The sequence below is a fragment of the Dermacentor variabilis genome, chromosome 1 (genome assembly GCF_050947875.1).
Source record: "Dermacentor variabilis isolate Ectoservices chromosome 1, ASM5094787v1, whole genome shotgun sequence".
Lineage (NCBI taxonomy): Eukaryota > Metazoa > Arthropoda > Arachnida > Ixodida > Ixodidae > Dermacentor > Dermacentor variabilis.
The window spans coordinates 118,605,865-118,625,297 of NC_134568.1; the positions used below are offsets into that span (position 1 = coordinate 118,605,865).

The following is a 19,433-nucleotide window of genomic DNA, read 5'->3' on the forward strand; positions in this document are numbered from 1 at the left end:
AACATGGGGGATATTACTTGTGCTTAATAAATGAAATTAACTATAAATTAATGGAAATGAAAGTGGATGAAGAAACATCTTGGGCAAGACTTTTTCATCCACTTTCATTTCCATTAATTTATTGTTTCTTTATTTCATTTATTAAGCACAAATAATATCCTCCATGTTGACCTTGTTGTCAGTGTTTGTTGGCTTTTTATGATATGACTAATCAAAATCAGGCCCCTTCGTTAACCTCCTCTTCTCATTTATTGCTGAATATGTTATTTGATAGTTCATTAATTCATAACTAATCATGTAATTAGGCAATATACAAAAAAATGACCCGACTTGCTCCAAGCGACAGCAAACATTATCTTGGTTTAGTCCAGCTACATGGCACTTTGATATTCTTAAATTTTGGCACAAATTACGTGGAACACATGGTATACACATACACAGTAGGCAACAAAAATGTTTTTTTTCCTCTGAAAAATGCATTACTGTATTTACTCGAATGTAACGCGACCACTATTGTAACGCAAGGGTCGACTTTCCAGCTAAGCAGAAAAAAAAAAAAAAAAAAAAACTGCAAGTGTAACGCCAGATGAAAGGAAGACCGCAGTGTTCCCAGACACAATGAAGTTAGCCCTTGTGGCCATAATACATAAAGGTGGTTCCATTAAAGACAAGAACTATTACACACCAATCTTGGTGCTTCCCATCTTTACAAAGATAGCGGAGAACATAATACGTGAAAGACTTTCTGATGATAAACACTAGTAAGCGAATAATTTGGGTTCAGAAAAAACAACTTGTCTGAAAGTGCACTTCTTGAAATAAAAGAGCACATACTAGACAATACTGAAAGGAAAATAGTTACACTGAGAATATTTCTGGACTTCGAAAGGCTTTTGACTGTGTCCAACACAATGTGCTTTTAACGAAATCGCCATTCTGTGGAATACGTGGCAAAGCTTGGTCTTCGATAAAAAGCTACTCAACTTTGAGAAGTCAATTTACATGCATAAATGGCGTAAGCTCTCACAGAGGATTTGTAAAATTTGGTGTACCACAGGGATGATTACTTGGACCGACGTTATTTTTATTATGCATAATGATATTGTAAACATTAACAAAAATACGAAATTAATTTTATATGCAGATGACACGACAGCTCACGTAAGAGAGGTATTTGATGTAGCTAACGAATGGCTAACAGGTCTGGATTTGTGGCTTCAATCTAATAGACTCCTATTAAACGTCAGCAAAACAAAATACTTACTCGTCCGGCTGCGAGGAACCCCACCCGATTGTAAAACTGGATCTAAAATTCCAGAATGTTACCATCGAACAATCTCTATCAGATTTTGAGGGTGACATTTCAAGAAAACTTTTCATGGACGCCTCATTTTGACAAGCTCTGAAGTGACCTGGGGCAAGCTGTTGGAATTTTAAATAAAGTAAGGTATTGTCATGTGGTAGTGACGGTGAAGAAAGCAGGAAAACTGTGAGTGACGAAAGTAGCGTTTTATTGGGCGAACCTGTGCCCTCAAAAACAGGCTGCACTCAATGAGCAAAGACATCGGCGATCGTCGAAAACCTGATCTGCTGGTTAAGCGCATCGACTTTTATACGAGTCAAAGAAGGTTCCAGAGTAATTGCTGGTACCCGTGTGTCTTCCACAAAGTTCTACAGAATTTGCGTAGCACATGCAATCACATTACACAAGCTTCAGTGATAACAGACAACAGATACAACCATTGATAACATTCGAGAAATTTCTGAAATATGCGACGGTGAAAAGTGCTCACCCGAAAGAGACAAGTCGACATGTCAATATCATATCCCGTCTGTGGTGAAAAGGCAGACATACTACGCACTTGTTCATTCCCGGTTATGTTACCGTTTTTTATTATGGTCAGCAACGACTAAGACTAACCTAGACTGTCTTTTTTCTTTGTCACTACGAGGTCAACAGAGCCCTTTTGGCCGGTCTCAGATATAAAGAGGGCCTTCCATTGGTCTTGCCATCCGCAATCGTTGAATCATTGATGTCGAACCGCCAAGTCACGGCTGAGTTTCCTACCCTCTCGGCCGTCGAAATTGCTCGCCTCTTAAAGCGAGCGTCATACTGAATGCACTACGTTGCCATAACGTCACGAATAAATGGAGTCCAAGCACAAAAGGCCAAAGGGTGCTGCAGCACTGTAACCGTAACACAGTCACAAGCACAGCGAAAATGGCATCGATTCCAACAAAAACCAAGTTTTGACTTCGGTCAATTTGTTTACGGATTGGATTGGGACGTACAGGTTGCCAACATAACGATAAAAACCACGAAATTTAGAATATTTGCTTTAAAATTATCAATTTTTCCGTTATTCGAATGCAATGCAAGGGCAGAGTTCAAGCAATGAAAATCATGAAAAAAACTCGTCGTAATCAAGTAAATACGGTACCTACATTTTGAAGCAATTTGTTGCTATTGCTTTCTTTCTATAATGTCAAATAAGGTGTGCACTTCTGTTCCACTATCCACTTTGTTCGTTTCCTGCTGCTCACTGTTGCCTACATTTGAGTTAATGTGCAAGTGAATGTGTTTGTAATATTGTATTTTCTTTTTTTGGATCTCTCGACATATTAAACCTGCAATAACATGCCAAGCCTTTCACTTGCATAACCTCACCAGTTATTAAAATCTCTCGCCAGCATGCACGCACATATTTTTGTATACTACTGGTTTATGTATGGTTTCTTAGCGATACATTCTTGGAACATGCAAGTTGTGTGCACAGTGGGTGGGCTATGCAGTGCGAACAACATAAGACACAGAGTGTTCCAGGGGCTATTGCCCTGTGCTGGTGATTTGGCATGATGCAGTGGGAAATTGCTGAGCAGTTTAGCTCCGAGGACCCAAAATGCAAAATACCTTTTTGTTTAATATATATATATATATATATATATATATATATATAGTAAACAAAAAGGTATTTTGCATACAAAAATATCATGCAGAGTTATTAAGAGACACTGAGGAAAAGCCTGACACAAATGGCTTGTTTTTAACAAACTAATTTTTTATTTTGGTCAACAGAACCATGAAACAGTGCTTGTTCTAAACATTTCACTGTTGTGGCTAAAGGACAATGTATAAATGCAAGCAATGGGCTGTGTGCACTTTCAAAACAATTCAAACTGGCAATAAAAATTTTCATCACTACAAAACCACAGCCAGAAATTATCATTGGTTTGAGGATATTCTTTATGCTTTCAAAATTTCAAGGTTTTACCAAGCCAGCCAACAGATGAACAAGATTCACAGCTAGACAGTTTCATCGAAATAATTTGCTATGTTCACAAGCACATACATGCTGTGTGTGAGGATGTTACAACCCAATTTTGACTGAAACATTGTGTGCAATAAAATGTATTTTCATATGTGTACACTTATGGTTTCTTATCTGAGCTACTGAGGCAAAAGGTAACACCAAATACCACAATACTTCTGACATATATGTTTCATTGTTTCTTGAGAAATGTTAAAAGATCGAAAGCAACAACTTCTCAAAGCACAAAAGTCAGGAAAGCTGACAACAATATCTTGGTGCCCACGTGACACCCAAATGGGACACATTTGTGGTGTGCTTTACGCATGCTGCCGCCTGGCATCAACGCATTCATTTCACACCGCACAAAAGCCCCGCTGTTGTCACAGCGCAATGCCAGCGCGGTGCAGCTTTAGTTTTCATCACATGTGCTGAAATTTGTAAACACAGAGAATGCATTTTGGCCAGGATTACAGCGTGGTCAGCATGACGTGTCACATGGATGCATCAATCCTGGCTGATGTCGTGCTCCATTTGGCTGTCATTTCAACTTAGTTATGCTCTTCTGCACCAGTGGCTTGCCCGCCGTGTTCAATGTGCACCGAGCTGTTTTGCTGTAATACTCCACAACAATCTAAGGGCTCATTCACATTGGCGATTGACAGGTTGCACGACCGAGCATGACTGTTTACCAAAGAGCGACTCATTGTGAGCGAAGGTCACCTGGTAAGTGCAACATGTCTGCTGCAACATCAAAATGTTGCGTCATTGATGCTGTTCACGTCTGCTTGTACCACTATCTCTACATAAAGTGCGCGTCGACGTATACAGTTCCTGAACATATGATTAGTTCAGAAGCTTTGCGACTGCAGTCACGTGACCTCTGTGAGTCACCGGTGTGAATGCGCCCTAAAGCTGCAAAATGCAGCTTGAGACAAACCAATAAATATTGAAAATTTTGGCAAATCTATCTCCTTAAGTCACGACTATGACAAATGTAGAGGGTCAATTCCACAAAGACACTAAGTGCATGTCCTGAGCTATAGAGATGCGGCAGCTCTACAGCTGCCTACACCAAGGCACTTATAGCATCAAAGACACAATTGCTACAAAAGCTGCATTTCTCAAAAGTTATATCACAAGATTCTTTTATAAAAGGCACGCTCTTTGGCTTCACATAGTAAACTACAAATGAAGAAACAATTACTTCACTGACCATTACAGTGCAGGGTGGTCAGCTCACAAGAAAAATTCACAATAAGAAGACAGACAGGGTGGTCTGCTCACAAGAAAAATGCGAAACAAAAAGACAGACAGGGTGGTCTGCTCACAAGAAAAATGCAAAACAAAAAGACAGACAGGGTGGTCTGCTCACAAGAAAAATGCAAAACAAAAAAACAGACAGGGTGGTCTGCTCACAAGGTGAAATTGAATCAAAAAGAGTACTGCTTAGCAGAGCTACACGTGACGGGGTGGTCTGCTCACAAGTATTCCACTCGTGAGATAATGAGAGCAGCTTGGAAGATTGCAGCTGCCCTTTGTGCGACGAGAACCACGCTTAGATGGCCTTCCAAGATGTTTTCTCCGATCTCGCCAGGCTGGAAGCTGCCATCCATCTTGTCTGCATTAAAACAGGTTGAGAAAGATTTAAAAAAAGAGCTGTTGCCTTCCGTGTTTCAGAACACAGCCACCTTGAAAAAGCCACATTAATGGTGTTATATGTTTGAACATTAAACATATTGTGCACTACTATCAGCATAAATTAAAATGTGAAGTTGAATGAAAATGATTAGAATGTATTGTTCCCAGGTTGCCTGCTGTTCTAACAATGGCTTAAATTGCGGTTCCAAAATGTGCATTTGGGAATATCTCGTGTTTAGGAAGCTTAAAGGAAGGTGTACAATCAGTACATTTTACCAGTGCTGACATATGGGGCAGAGACTTGGAGACTGACAAAGAAGCTTGAGGACCGCGCAAAGAGCAATGGAACGAAGATTGCTAGGCATAACGTTAAGAGACAGGAAGAGAGCGGTTTAGATCAGAGAGGAAACGGGTATAGACGATATTCTAATTGACATCAAGAGAAAAAAATGGAGCTGGGCAAGTCATGTAATGTGCAGGTTAGATAATCGTTGGACCATTAGGGTTACAGAATGGGTACCAAGAGAAGGGAAACGCAATCGAGGGTGATAGAAGACTAGGTGGAGCGATGAAATTAGGAAATTCGTGGGAGCTATTTAGAATTGGTTGGCGCAGGACAGGGGTAATAGGAGATCGCAGGGAGAGGCCTTCGTCCTGCAGTGGACATAAAACAGGCTGCTGCTGCTGATGATGTTTAAGAATTGGCTATGGAGAATTGCATACTGCAATGCCATGCAATTGAGCGTAGCCAGTGTTTTAATAGTTGATTCCAGATTGTGTTTCAGTATATGCTAATGGTATAGGCACCCTACAATGAAGTTTGGCTGTACATGTCGCGCCACCTATAGCGGCGGTGAGCAACCACGAGTAGGCCCTTGCCACCATTTCACCATTGCCTGTACTGCGCTCAGGCCCCCGTGAAAGCCTCCTTTTCCAATTTTTCAACGGATTCACCGTGGCCTCTTGGCAGCTCCTCCATGTGGACAAAAAGGACAAGCGTAGATACTGCTGCATTAAGGATTGTCACAACTGTGAAGGGGATGTCGGCATCAAATTGTAGCACTTCCCTTCAAAACCGTGGGAGGCAATCCGACGGCTGAAGTGGATCGTCTCAGTTCAGCGCGTCAAGTAAGTGTCGCTCTAGCCAATTTCTGTTAAACGAACAAAAACATAAATGCAAAAAAGAAAAGAGAACGAACCAGCAGGCAGCATCCCTAAAAATGCACAATAAAGCGACAACTGCATAAAACATTTTTATTTAAACATTTTAAACATTATTTGCTAACTTACTTTGAGTTCGATGTTGTAAGCATGCTTGCTTTGTTGAGACAAACACTTCGTGACCCGCAGTGGTCGCTTAGTGGCTATGATGTTGGGCTGCTAAGCAAGAGGTTGCGGGATCCAATCTCGGGTGCAGCGGCCTCATTTCGATGGTGACGAAATGCCAAAACACCCGTGCACTTAGATTTAGGTTCAGGTTAAGGAACCCAGGTGGCCCAAATTATTCCGGATTCCCCCACTAAGACTTGCCTCAATTAGATTGTGGTTCTGGCAGGTGAAACCCCATAATTTAGTTAATTTAATTTAAGCTTCGCTGCAATGTCCGTGCTGTTTACTTCTTTGACACAATGTTCATGGTTATAGTCGTAAAGCTGGCATCATTTCTCAGGCACTGGTGGCCGAAAATGGGCCTCAATGTTTTCGATTGCCTTAAAACCACAATTCAGAACAACTGCCACATTTCAAAGCGCCACAAAAGCATGCCTCAGTAGAAGTGGCCATCTCAGTGTTTTGTGGAAATTACACAGTGGCGCTGACGGCTGAGCCAATTGCTGCGCCGCCTGGCCATTGAAGGTAGCCTAAACATAAAGCTTTGACAAGTGGCACACATGTGATGTGCATTGCAACAGTTCTTGCACAGGACAAAATTTTTGTAGTTTAAGGGTGCACATACCACATATACTTGGCTAAGGGCTGCACTTGTAAAAGCTGCACCTGCAACTTGGTAGCCCAAATTGTGAAGAAACTTAAAACGGCAACAGAGCCACTGAAGAGAGCATTGGTGCAGCTTGTGTGCATGCTCTTGAATTCCGAGCATGTGACGTGCGCTATCTTTGAACATCATTGTGAAAAGCTTCGACGTCGCAGCCACCATATCTAACACCGAGTGGCACTGACGTCAACTGTATCCATAAGTATGGTGCTGAACTGAACTTAAGCAGCGGTGAGGACTATATGGATGCTACCGGTGTGGTATGCACGCACAAATAAATAAATGTGCTATGAAAACAATAGAATTACCATTTTTTTAAACAAAGCAATGATGTGTGGCTTGAAAAATATGACCAAAATGGCCTGCCACCGTATAAGCTGCACCTCGTCATGATTTCAAATACGTTTATGCAGTGCAGTATACACATGGTATTTTTGGGGGGCAAGCATGCATGCACAGAAGTGCACACAAACACACACACACACTGTACACTCACAAACTGCCAACTATTGTTAGACATTAGTAGAGTACTATGTTGGGCTAGTCGCTGCGTAACTTGGATGTGTGGCGCAAGGTTAAAATCAACGAAAGAAATAAGAGGAGACAAACATTAGAGCAGGTAGTGAATGCTATACAGTAAAACCTCTCATTCAGATTTCACGGGACCAGAAAGAATGTCCGAATTAACTAAATATCAAATTATTGAGGGTATCAAGAGAACAATAAACAAATGCTTGCATCAACACATTGTTACTTATCAAGTGAGCCCACAAATTGTGTTTCTATTTTGCACAAAAGAAGTACAGAAGCTGCAATTCTCATCACGCAACTGAGCAGCGCTCAAAGCGGCGAGGGCCTCAAGACTTCCTTTGCAAAACCACAGTCATTATTGACGCAATCATGGACAGCAACCCTGCAGTTCTGAAGGCATGCAGCCAGCATGTATACCGAGTCAAAATGAAACTACCGTTTGGCACAACCGCTGTGGATGAAACCTTGGTCGCTATCAACATCATGGATGGCAAGTACACAGTTCTGAAGCCACAGCCAACGCAGTGTCACATGCCGCAGTAAGCACAAGAATAAAGGCTATCAAGGCACAAATAGGCATGAAGAGTTCCACCGTTCCCTAAAGGTTCCTGCTGATGACCATGGCATCCAAATCAACGAAAGTGGTGGCATTAAATAATGCATACACTTGCCAGGACCAGAGGATGAGAATTATCCAATTTTCCAACAAGGGTCGAATTTAAAGAGTTTTTACTGTATTGTGTTCTGTAGCTTGTACGCTGCGTTTTCTTGCTTACTTCAGCTCCTCGTTCGTCCTAAGGGGGCAACAACACAATTAACATTTAACGATGTGTTGAGTAAAAGACACGGTTTTTATCCTACAAAGTGCTCAATTTTTCCCATGAAAGCACTGAAAATGACCCAATTTGCTGTTCACTATTAGAAAATCGCTTATCAGAGCCAGGCCATATTGGTCTCGTTTGAAAAAGCATCTTTTCCTGCTGCAGTTTGTGCCAAATTTCCTGCATCCAGGTCAATAAAATGCTTTTCTTACATGGTGATTAGATTTTCCACTTTTCTAATATAACTCTTTTTGGTCATCAGCAATATACCGAGAGGCATAGTTACTCTCCTAATCATCCAATTGAATAACTTTCTTTTTAAATCATATAGCTATACTTCCAAGGAGTGCAGTAAGTTTATATTACAATGTTTTCGCACCCTGAAATCTTTTGAAATTTTGAGCAATTGAAAAAAAAAGCATGTCAAGTTACAACTTTGAACTTTCATACTTTGGATAGAATACAGGTAAAAAGATGAAACAACGCTTATTGCACTCTGAATATTCAATAACATATTCTCATAACTTTTAACTTGCTTGCTGTAAAACATATTTATACCAGTCATCTAAAAAATCTGGAACAAAGAAACTTGTATACAATAAATTTAATTTGTGCAGAGAAAACTTAGCAGCATATTTGAAACCAGTTCATTAAATTATCGATTACCTGTAAATTTCACTCATCTGGTAGCAATAGCAACACAGATTTTGCTCAAGGCCTAGGTTATATCTCAATGTATAAATGAATTTTATTTGAATTTTGTGTTTACAGTAGTAGCAATGAAAGCTGATAGTAACCTTCATTTAGCAAAACAAGCAATTTACTTAACATTTCTCGTTTATCAATGTTGGCTCTGTACAAGACCATAATGTTTTTTAATTTTTTTAATATGCAAATGCTATATGTTTGCAAGTAGCTTTAGTTTTTGTTGTATCATGTCTTAACAATGACAGGTAAACACTGAACGGCATCCGATCATGGCTGGAACAAAATGAATAAATGGTGCACACAGCACCTTGCAACAATGTTTCTGAACCCCCAGAGTGCAAGTGCTTATTTCGTGATGATTAAAACCTCTCACGTGACTGTGATGGAACTGCAATTTCCAGTGAATGGGCTGTGAGCTCGTTTCGGATCTAGGCCACTAGAATTTGCATGGTAGATGGAATTCCCCTTGTTGATGGCAGGATTTCCAATGTCCATAGATGCCTGCTAAAAGATGGAAGGGTACAGATAATCCATGCTTCCTTGAGGCTCATGACAGTCATTGATACCAAGAAACATTTGTAATATAAATGCTTTGCACTAAATCTGACACACAACTTTTCAGTTTCACTTATTTGACTTCTTAAATGTGGCAAGCTCACCTAGATAACAGAAATAAAGCACACAGCGATTCAAGCAGATAAAATCAAAATGGTACCAAGAGCAGGATGTGCATGCCAGCCATATATGCCTTCCATGAGAACAAAATTGTTCAGACCTAGTTAGAGCTTTTATATCATGCAATGCAAGTTTTTTAAGCGCATGTTAACGTAAACTTAATACAAAAACAGCTCCTTCAAACATCAAGGAGATAGCCGAACTCCATTCCAAGAAAGCTCCTCCAACTCCTCTAGAGAGAAAGATTAAAGGGGTAGAGACACAAATTTTTCTGAGTCGTTCTTTTTCTTTCTTCTTTTTCTCCCCCTTTAAGTGAAGGCCAGGTATGCACCTCTAAACCCCAGAAAAGATACTGTCAAGCCTCATAGTGCCCTAAATAATTTGATATACGGTAATACCTTTTCTACAACCAGTTTGTTTCTTTTCTACTTTGATGTGATGTCATGATGCATTATGTGGTCACATGAGAACAGAACGGCAAGTTGGGCCACTTGGTTGGTACGAACGTTACTGAGACCAGAACACTACAATGTTTGGCACTTGCTCCGGCTCGCTTGGTAATCCTCTATGCCACTGCATTGGCCCTTACAACAAGCAGCGCCATACGGATCAACCAAGCGTGCATCAAAACTTCTCAATGTACTGCTCCCATGTGACCACACACTGTGTCATGACAATCTCCTACTGGGAAAAATACCAAAACTGGCTGTAGAAAACCTATTTTATTAAATTATTTACGGCCTCTGAGGCTTGTCACTATTTTTCTAGAGTTTAGAGGAGCTCTTGGAATAACAATACTGATTCTTTTACTCTGAGAACAGGCTTAGTAAGACAGTGTTAGATACGGGACCTTTTCCTGAGCCTCCTTCGAGTTCACCAGACCACATCGAATCGCGCCACAGCTAATTAAGGAGCGCAGAAGCACGTATACCACATTCCCAAGGCGCAGCACGTGCAAGCAAGTTGGTGGCCCCAACCTCGTACGCTGCATCTGGAGCTATTCACTGCTTGAATCTTCCCGAAAGTGAAGCGAGAGCCTGGCACTGTTCCAGGTAATAATGTGGGTCCAAGAGGCAGGACGGGTGTAATGCACCGTGAAACCCTGGCAGCAATCCCCCCCCGTCCGCCTTTGTCACGGTAGTTGCAGACCGGGAAGGCAAGACCGTAGAGAGAAGTAAGCACTCGGACAATTGGGGACCAAGGAGCGACCCTCTCCGCCGGGTGTGACACAATCGCACGGGCGCCTACCACTGGCCGAAAATGGCGTCACCTAAGCAGGCTCGCCGATTGGCCGAACGTGACGTGACTTTGAGACACTGAAAGGCTTAAAAGACACAGACCGGGAGCAGCAAGAGAGCATTCCTTGATTCATCTCTTTCGAGCTTCTTGCCACGGGCCGCAGCGTCCGAGTTGCTGCCGGCCCATAATGACTCTGACTGTCAATTTCTTGGTCGTCTCACTGTAAATAATGTAAATAAACCTACAGTTTTTCATCCGAAAGTCCTCCTCAACTCTTACAACTGGTTACCAGCGGTGGGATTGCCTCCAAATGCAACAACAGAAGAAATGCAAAAAAGAAAACATTTGTGGTGCCACTTCCTTGAAGTTTCCACACCAGTGCACCAGGATGGCAGGGATATTACCCGCACCGACCTGGGTCCAGTTAACCGTTTGTGTAAAAAGTTTAGAAGTAAATTTCTTCACTGCTGCTTGCACCCTCACTGAACTTGAGCACAGGCAAGGTTGTTGCAGTCTCCACTGTTCTCAAGGACACAAGCGCTGTCTTGAAGCACTTCTTCCACACTAACGCATTGGATGATTTATTTCCATTCCGTGTCTGCATCCTGGAACACCGTGCAAGCTTCTCCAGCTTAAGCTTTCTGTTTCGAAATTACTTTTGATCAGCACGATGTTCTTGAATGGGGCTCTGCAACATGTTTCAAATATTTAACACCTCCCCCCTCCCCCCCACACAGTTTGCTAGATGTATACCCTGGAGGAAAGAAAAGACTAGGAGGGAGCGTCACGTGACAATTTTGAAGCCTAGTCATAAAAAATTTAGAGGAATGGGTTGATTGGAAATAGGCTCTCACGTGGTAGGCAAGTGGTAGATTTAGCCAGCTCGCTTTGGTTGCGTCTGCTGTGATGGTTTTGGAACATGCGCACGCAGTAGGTGTGGCAAAAGCATTCAGAGGTTGAGTGAAAGAATTCAAGTGTGTGAAGCAGTCGAGTCTCTGTTATGTGAGTCAGGTAATGCACCGAACCACCAAGCGGATCGCCGCTTAAGCAAGCAGCAGACAGACGCCAAGGCTGTAGCGAAAGAAGGCGTCGGGTAATTAACCAGCATTGCGCACAACTCGCAACGGCCACCTCAAGGATGATTGGTCGCGTTTCGGGGCAGTTTCAGGGAAACGAGGAAACCTTTCTTGTTGCAAATGTGTGAAGGCAACCAAGCCGCCCTTCCGAAGGCGATTCGTTACATTTTGGAGCATCTTCTGGGAAACAATACAATGTCTTTCGCCCCTAAAGAAATTAAATTATGGGGTTTTAGTGCCAAAACCACGATCTGATTATGAGGCACACCATAATGGAAATCTGGACCACCTAGGGTTCTTTAATGTGCACCTAAATCTAAGTACACGGGTGTTTTTGCATTTCGTCATTGAAATGGGGCCGATGTGGCTGGGACTTGATCCCGTGACCTTACGCCCCGGCAAACTTGTGCAGGCGATCAAGTGAGCATCCAGGGTCCGCAGCAACTGCTTTTCCATGTGAAAGAAATTCGTCTCATATTGTGCCCAACGATGGACTGGCTAGCTGGGTCTCTACGGTCCCAGTTGAGGCTGTCGTTCTGCTCAATGCCTTCTGCCTCTCAAGAGTCTGGTGAGAACTCAATAGGCACGTCTCCAACAGCGTAAGGACATCGCACCACACAATCTTACAAAACAGTGCACATAAATTTCAAGGAAAGGCGACGACTTCAGTGTTTAGAGTGCAGGGTAATGCTATGTATCTCTTTCACAACGAGAGACGCACAGCAGAACCTATTACTAAGCAAACACACGACAAATAACTATCCCGCGAAAGATCTCGTCTCATCCTATATAGGTGAAAGGCAGCAGATTTGACTAAACAATAGACCATGCTTGGGCCAGCATACTCTGGACGGGTTTCGAGGTGAGAGCGCAGACTAACTGAGGTGCTAAGCGCAGGTGATGCTTTGAAAATTATGTCGTCATGGGTCTGGCTCCCTAGTCTTTCTCCACATTTCAAGGCAATGTAACGCATTTGAAGCGAAGAATGATGCCCGTGGGAGCAGAAACCCATGCGTTATGCTTCCTACGTGCCTCCACACCTTTGACGGCAGGCGCCACTAAGCCACTAATCGTTACCACATACAAAACAAACACGAATGGTCTGACAACAATGTGGGCCTATTCCCAACCAAAAGGCACCACCGGCACAAGGCCCCGAAGAGCGGGAGGGATGGCTTCAGAGGAGGTTGGCTTGCCGAGGCTAGCAGAATTGCGTGATGCTCCCTCCTAGTTTTTTTTCCTTCCTCCATGGTGTATGCAGTGTTGCAATATCCAGCCCTATGACAGCCCTTAGAAAAACACATGAAATTTAAAATTAAAGTCTGGGGTTTTGCCTGGCATAACCATGATCTGATTATGAAGCACACCGTAGTGGGGGATACGGAGTAGTTCTGACCACCCGCAGTTCTTTATAGTACACCAAACGCACAGTATATGAGTGGTTTTGCATTCTGCCCCCATCAAAATGCGGCCGCTGCTGCCAAGATCACAGTTGTAACCTCATGCTCAGCAGAGCAATGCCATAGCCACTCAGCTACCACAGCAGGTCCCATTGATGCAAGCCACTGGGCAATTGTTCATGATCAAAAATTACTTGCTCCTACATGCATGCACACTCCTCCAATCTTGTAGCAAAAGAGGCAGCAGCAATTCTTAATGCACCCTGCCCATCTTGTCACCATCCCTGTCGCCTCCTGCTCCTTTGTGAGATGCCAACCTTGAAGGGTTACCATAAGTGCAGTACAGAAAGAAATCTTGAAAGTGAATTTTAAAGATTTGTTGCGTTCCCAATTCATGACTTTTTACTGGACACCCTGTGTTTGTGACATCAGAGACCACACTGCCACTGTTGCTGAAATTGTAGCTGGAATTGCCGCTGTCTATTTGGGAAAATCTAAAAGCTCCCTGTATCGTCAGGAGACATCATCAACTTAGTTTCTTTGGCATTAGCGCCAAATGCACTACATGTTTAGCATGTGTTCTGAGTTTTTACATTATGGTAGTGTAGGATCTGACATCATTGACTCATTATGATGTTGCACGAAGCAGCTAACTCTTTCGGTATCACATGTATTGGTTATTTAAAATTATTGATTAATTTCTAAGCAAAATGAACCACCGGTCTACCGGTGACAAGACTGTCAATGCCATTTGAACATGGCAATATCCTAATATGGTAAAAAGAAATTCCGGAGTTGCCCTGTAAGCCCTAAAAAATTTCTGCGGGCATATATTTTACTGAAAGGCATTGCACTCACTTTAGTGTGTTCCCAGTTTTAAAGAAGTGTTGCAGGGCCTCCTTAATGTGCACACAAATTTGAACAGCCAGACTTTTTGCATTCCACTCCTATTAAAATGCAGGTGCCATGGCTGGGGATAGAACATGCACCAGCGTATACAAAATCAGCACACTACAGCTGGTGTGACATAAAGGTGCCCTTAGTTCAAAGGAATTTGAAATACCAGGCAGATAAAAAAAACACACGAACACAATGCTAAATGAATAGGACTTAATCTCACAGCTATTTTTAATTGAGTAACAAACAATCTCACAATTGAGCTCAAGTTAATCCACAATTGTGCATCCTTACCCTTCACAGGCAGAACATTTTGGATATGTATAATGAAATGTGCTGACAACACGTACCTGGCTGGATACTTGAGAGAGAGACCACTTTTCTAAGGCCCGATACTTGAGAGAGTCAAGCGAAATAGTGCCTGAAAGAAAAAGCAGTTATTTCAGAATTTAGGAATAATGCAAAGGATTGATTTCTGGCTTTGTTGGTGCGACATTCTTGATATAGTGTTTTAGCAAGGAAACACAAGACTGATAACTGAATACTGAGAAGCTAGGCCAAGATTCTGTTAGCATGCCTTCACTATCTTTAACAAGGAAAGAATTGTCGCATCTCGATGCGTCTGTTTGTGCATGCCAGAGTTGTTGCATGGAATAAACATACAAATAGCGATCCGGCTTTCAATAAACATTCTGTTTAAAGTTAGCGCTTGTGTGTGTCCCCTCCTATGTCCATGTGAAAAGGTTGCCGCACTAAAACACTATATCAAAGAATAAAGGGAAACCCAGTTAGGGGGCTCTTCCTTGCTCAAGTCCTCTGCCTTCAAAAGAAGGTTAACTCATCCAGAAAGAATACTATAGGCAAACATTAACAGTGAATTCCAGTGGTTGTATCCATAGGAACTTGGTGTGTTTGATTGGTCAATTCAGACTGAAATGTAGCAGGAAGCTACAAAGAAACCATGCTAGTTTCTCAAAAGAAAGTAAGGCATCTCAGTTGAACTAATAGTTGTAGTAGACTGCAGTTCAAATCCAGTCCTGCTGCCTCATCTGGGCAGTCACTTTGCCGACTGAGCTAACCAGAAGCAGGCTAGTAGGCAGCAATGTGAGGGTGGGATAATCATTCAAAAAGTTGTAACTAATTTATGAAATGAAGTTTCAATGAGCCTGCATATTTTTTTTTTCCTTCGTGCAAAATTCAAACAAACGTCTGTATTCCTTTCATTTACATCTAAATATGTCCTGTCCTTAAGTCAGGTCAAAACAACCTTGAACACTGTAAATAACCTATATGTTTGACCAGCATTCAACAAGAAGCTAATGAAAGTGTTGCCGCATTTAAAGTACCTGCAAGCATTTTACATAGCAAACATAAGAAGCATTTTTATTGTCTTCTCACCTAAATGATAATGCATAAGCACCCAGAAACCTAGCACCTGTGCCGAGAAAAATAGTGCCCAGTGATAGATTAACTGTACAACATACTGCAACAGTTTAAGTATAGACACAAATATTCTTCAATGTAATTTTTCTTATAACAGTACTGAATGCCATTTGCATAGCTTACTTTGCAAGTGAATGTGTCATTTAACCAGTTCGGCCAGCATTGTGAGGTGAACATTTTAATTATGAGTGTGTTCGACATAGTAGATGGGGAGCATTCCTGGCATCTGCACAGGCAGCATCTCGTCCTTGAAGTAACAAGAAAATTACACAGGTGAGCTTTAATATTTGACCAACGGTGGTTGAGCATCTTTTGAAGTAATTTGAGCATTGCTGAAATTTAATACATGTGATTATGATACAGTGGCTCTACTTTTTTTCTTCTTTTTGGTTCATGGTTCACGACATATAGTTGGATACAACTTAAGTCTGCAGTGAAGCCTCGCCCACACCCTCATAACCACCAGTCAGTGTTCCTCCGTGAGGCTGCAAATAGTTCGTATTTCAAACTTTCCTTGTTACCTAAATAAGGCGGTAACCACAAAAATAAAATTATAAGCACGTAATCTTATGCGTTTTAACTCGTCTATTATAGTGGAATGGTGAAAGCCCAATTGTTTATTGAACTGAAATAAAATGCTTGCTTCGCTGCAACTATTTATTGTCAAGTTTCACTTCAGTTGGCAGTGAAGTTCAATGAGTGAAATGGGCTCAGCAGTGAAATGAAATGTACCGCGGGCTTTTGAAGAGTGAAATGTTTACACTCCATATACTTTGTCCAATGCCTCTTGCACGCCTAATCGCTTCCGCTGATGAAAAGACTCTTCAAGAACAGCACATGCTCCGGAGGTACTAAGTACGACGTCATTTTGAAAAGGTCGCATGAAGACGATTTTGTTTGCTTCTATGATTGGCTGGCGGAGTAGCACAACCCCGAGTGGTCCATGTGCATTGGTTGCCAACTGCTGTTTTTTTAAGTTGTATCCTACTATAGTGCATAGTTCATGACACATGGTTCTTGACATAGTGCTACGCCCCCATAGAAGACTCTGTGCACCAAGAGGCAATGTCCGTGAAGTACACTTGTAGGCAGGCAAGTCAACAGCTGGAAACCTAGGCGTGCTGAACTTTCTATGGGTGCCTTGAACGATACTCAAGCATGACACTGTGAGGACTTCCCCCTTCAGCGAGGGAGAAAAAGAATGACAGCAGACTTCTGTGACCTTGTAAAATCACAGCTCAATTTCCAGCAAAGCTGTTCCTTTTGAGCAGTTTCATTACAAATCTGTTACCTGAAATTAAATGACACACTTTAAAATATTGCCTGCATATGGCTCACCTGCTAAATAATTTTTTACTAAGACTGTATTTGATCCATATGCATTTGCATACAGATTTACTACAGTTTATCTTCGTGGCATTTATAGTCCTCAAAGAGCAGCAGATTAAATTTCGTACACTCATAAAACACAATCATAATGCTCCGGAGCACATGCATACATCATTTGTTGCAGAGGTCACAATTAACCCACACTTTCAACTTTGCCTACTCATCACATATAATGTGCCCTTTATTTTCACCAAATATTAAAAAAAAATTAATAATGGGGTTTTACGTGCCAAAAGCACTATCTGATTATGAGGCATGCCATAGTGGGGGACTCTGGAATAATTCGGACCACCTGGGGTTTTTTAACGCGCACCTAAATCTAAGTACACAGGTGTTTTCGCATTTCGCCCCCATTGAAATGTGGCCGCTGTGGCCAGGATTCGATCCCGCGACCTAGTGCTTAGCAGCCCAACACCATAACCACTAAGCAATTGCGGTGGGTACCAAATATAAACAAGGTGCCTCAATTAGTTTACCAAGGGCATTGGGGCAACCAGCTACAATCCTAACATTATGTATGAAAACAGGGGAAAAAATTTGGGTTCAGTAATCATTTTCAACTCTTATAGTTAAGCCAGAAATTTGATAAAGTCTGTATTACATTACACTTAACATTTGCCCCATTTTCACCAAACATTAATTTGTGTGACCAAGTTCTTTTTGGACATAAGGGAACAACGCTCATAACGGCTGTACGATGCTTTCAAACATTTTAGAATGTGTAAAAGCTGTAATTAAATGACACTCTTGGCACTCTGAACATGCATAATGCATAAGGTGCTCCTCACTGTGTCAAAATTTCAGCTTTGCTACACACTGTTGTTCTTTCAGGTCATTGGGAAACTTCCTGCACGATAAGCAATATATGCTTTTAAAGCTCTGGAACACTTGTAAAATCTCCTACATAGGGTGTGATTAACCTACACTGTCCAAACTATTGGCACACATTATCCATAACATTGCCCCTCATTCTCCGCAAATATAGAATCACTATCACCTTTGGTCCTCCCAGGGCAGCGAGATAATTTTGTAAGCGTATAATCAAAGCAGAAAACGGTACTTTAACAATACTCAGTTAGCTAGCATGCCCCCATTCCTATATAAACTTGGTGAGAACGGCCCAATTCTTTCAGGGCACGGTAAAAACTGGCATATAACGTTTTCGAACACTTCTAATCGCACTTCCCTGTAAAAGCTATTCATGGGCGGCTGTCATATATGAAGTCTACCGAATTTCTCGAGTGCCATCAAAACGCGATGTGTGTATGATAGAGTAGCATTCAAAGCTCATCTTGAAAGTGGCTCAATTTGCTAAAGGTGTGTTCACCTGGGCTGGCTGGTACATCTTAAACAGCATAATTTCTGAGCAGCGTGATACAGGACAAAGAGGCACAGGACAGAGCACTGTGCCTCTTCGTCGTGTGTCGCGCTGTTCGAAAATTTTGCTGCTTTTAATGCGCGAGCGGCGTCCCTGCGCTACTAAGACCGCCACGCTTTGGCTTTCGTGCTATTTTCATATTTATGCTTCGCGAAGGTGGTACTAAGATTCACCTGAAACGTCTGAAAATGCGATTAAACGATATGGACGAAGGAAAACACGAAATATCAAATCATTGCGTCGCAACATTTAGGCCACGCGCCTTGAAACGTTCGGATCTTACCATGCCTAATCTTCTTGGCTACGACGTCCAAAAAGCTAGACTGTCGCATGAAAGTTGTGCCGACGTTAGCCATGCTTAAAATCGGCAGCTTGGCAGTTTTTAGAGCTCAACAGGATGGCGACGACAGGCGATGGCAAACGGCAACCGTGCGTCGTGTAGCGTCGCTGTATCGGAAGGAAAAAAAGTAAAAGGACCAGCTTGCCGAGTCAGCTCTCGCGCTTGGTAGCGTCTTCCGTGTATGTATGTACAGGCTCGTCCACTCTTAGGGTGAACACGGCTCACCGTGGCCGCGCTCCGCGGGGCGCCAGTGCGTCCGGCGCGGCGGCGCATCGAAGCGAAGCGGCGCAGGCGCACACGGACCCAGGGGAGGTGCCTCGCGTCGTCTGCTACAGCGCTGGAGCGCACCGCCGCTTGCTCTGCTGTACACTTCGCTAGACCCAGGTGACTGAGTGCCCGAGGCGGCACTCCGGGAGGGCGCACTTCACTAACCGTAGAATTTTCCAGCTGGTTCGGTCTACAGCTTGTGAACAGCCTGCATAATCAATATACATAAACAGAAGCAAGCTTCTCACCACATAAGTCACTTAGCATGTTTTTTATAAGTGATGAGGGTAAAAATACAGTCATTTTTTCGCGTTCTCTTTAGGCTGG

At 42.4% G+C, this 19,433-nt stretch overlaps 1 protein-coding gene across 4 annotated transcripts; it reads right to left on the reverse strand.

Annotated features, from left to right (window-relative positions):
* Positions 1–4,530: 4,530 nt before the first annotated feature.
* On the reverse strand, positions 4,531–19,016 carry LOC142583610 (uncharacterized). Of its 4 annotated transcripts, none has more exons than XM_075694107.1 (4): positions 18,783–19,016; positions 14,640–14,710; positions 9,376–9,503; positions 4,531–4,929 (listed from the first exon to the last, which is right to left on the reverse strand). In XM_075694107.1, exons 1-4 carry the CDS (start codon positions 18,853–18,855, stop codon positions 4,767–4,769), a joined length of 435 nt encoding a protein of 144 aa, XP_075550222.1. In that variant the 5' UTR covers positions 18,856–19,016; the 3' UTR covers positions 4,531–4,766. The 4 variants fall into 4 exon arrangements, with proteins under 4 accessions (XP_075550222.1, XP_075550217.1, XP_075550230.1 ...); XM_075694102.1 differs by having other exon boundaries at positions 9,376–9,506; XM_075694115.1 differs by lacking the exon at positions 4,531–4,929 and adding an exon at positions 5,934–6,100 and having other exon boundaries at positions 9,376–9,506.
* Between the last annotated feature and the right edge of the window lie 417 nt (positions 19,017–19,433).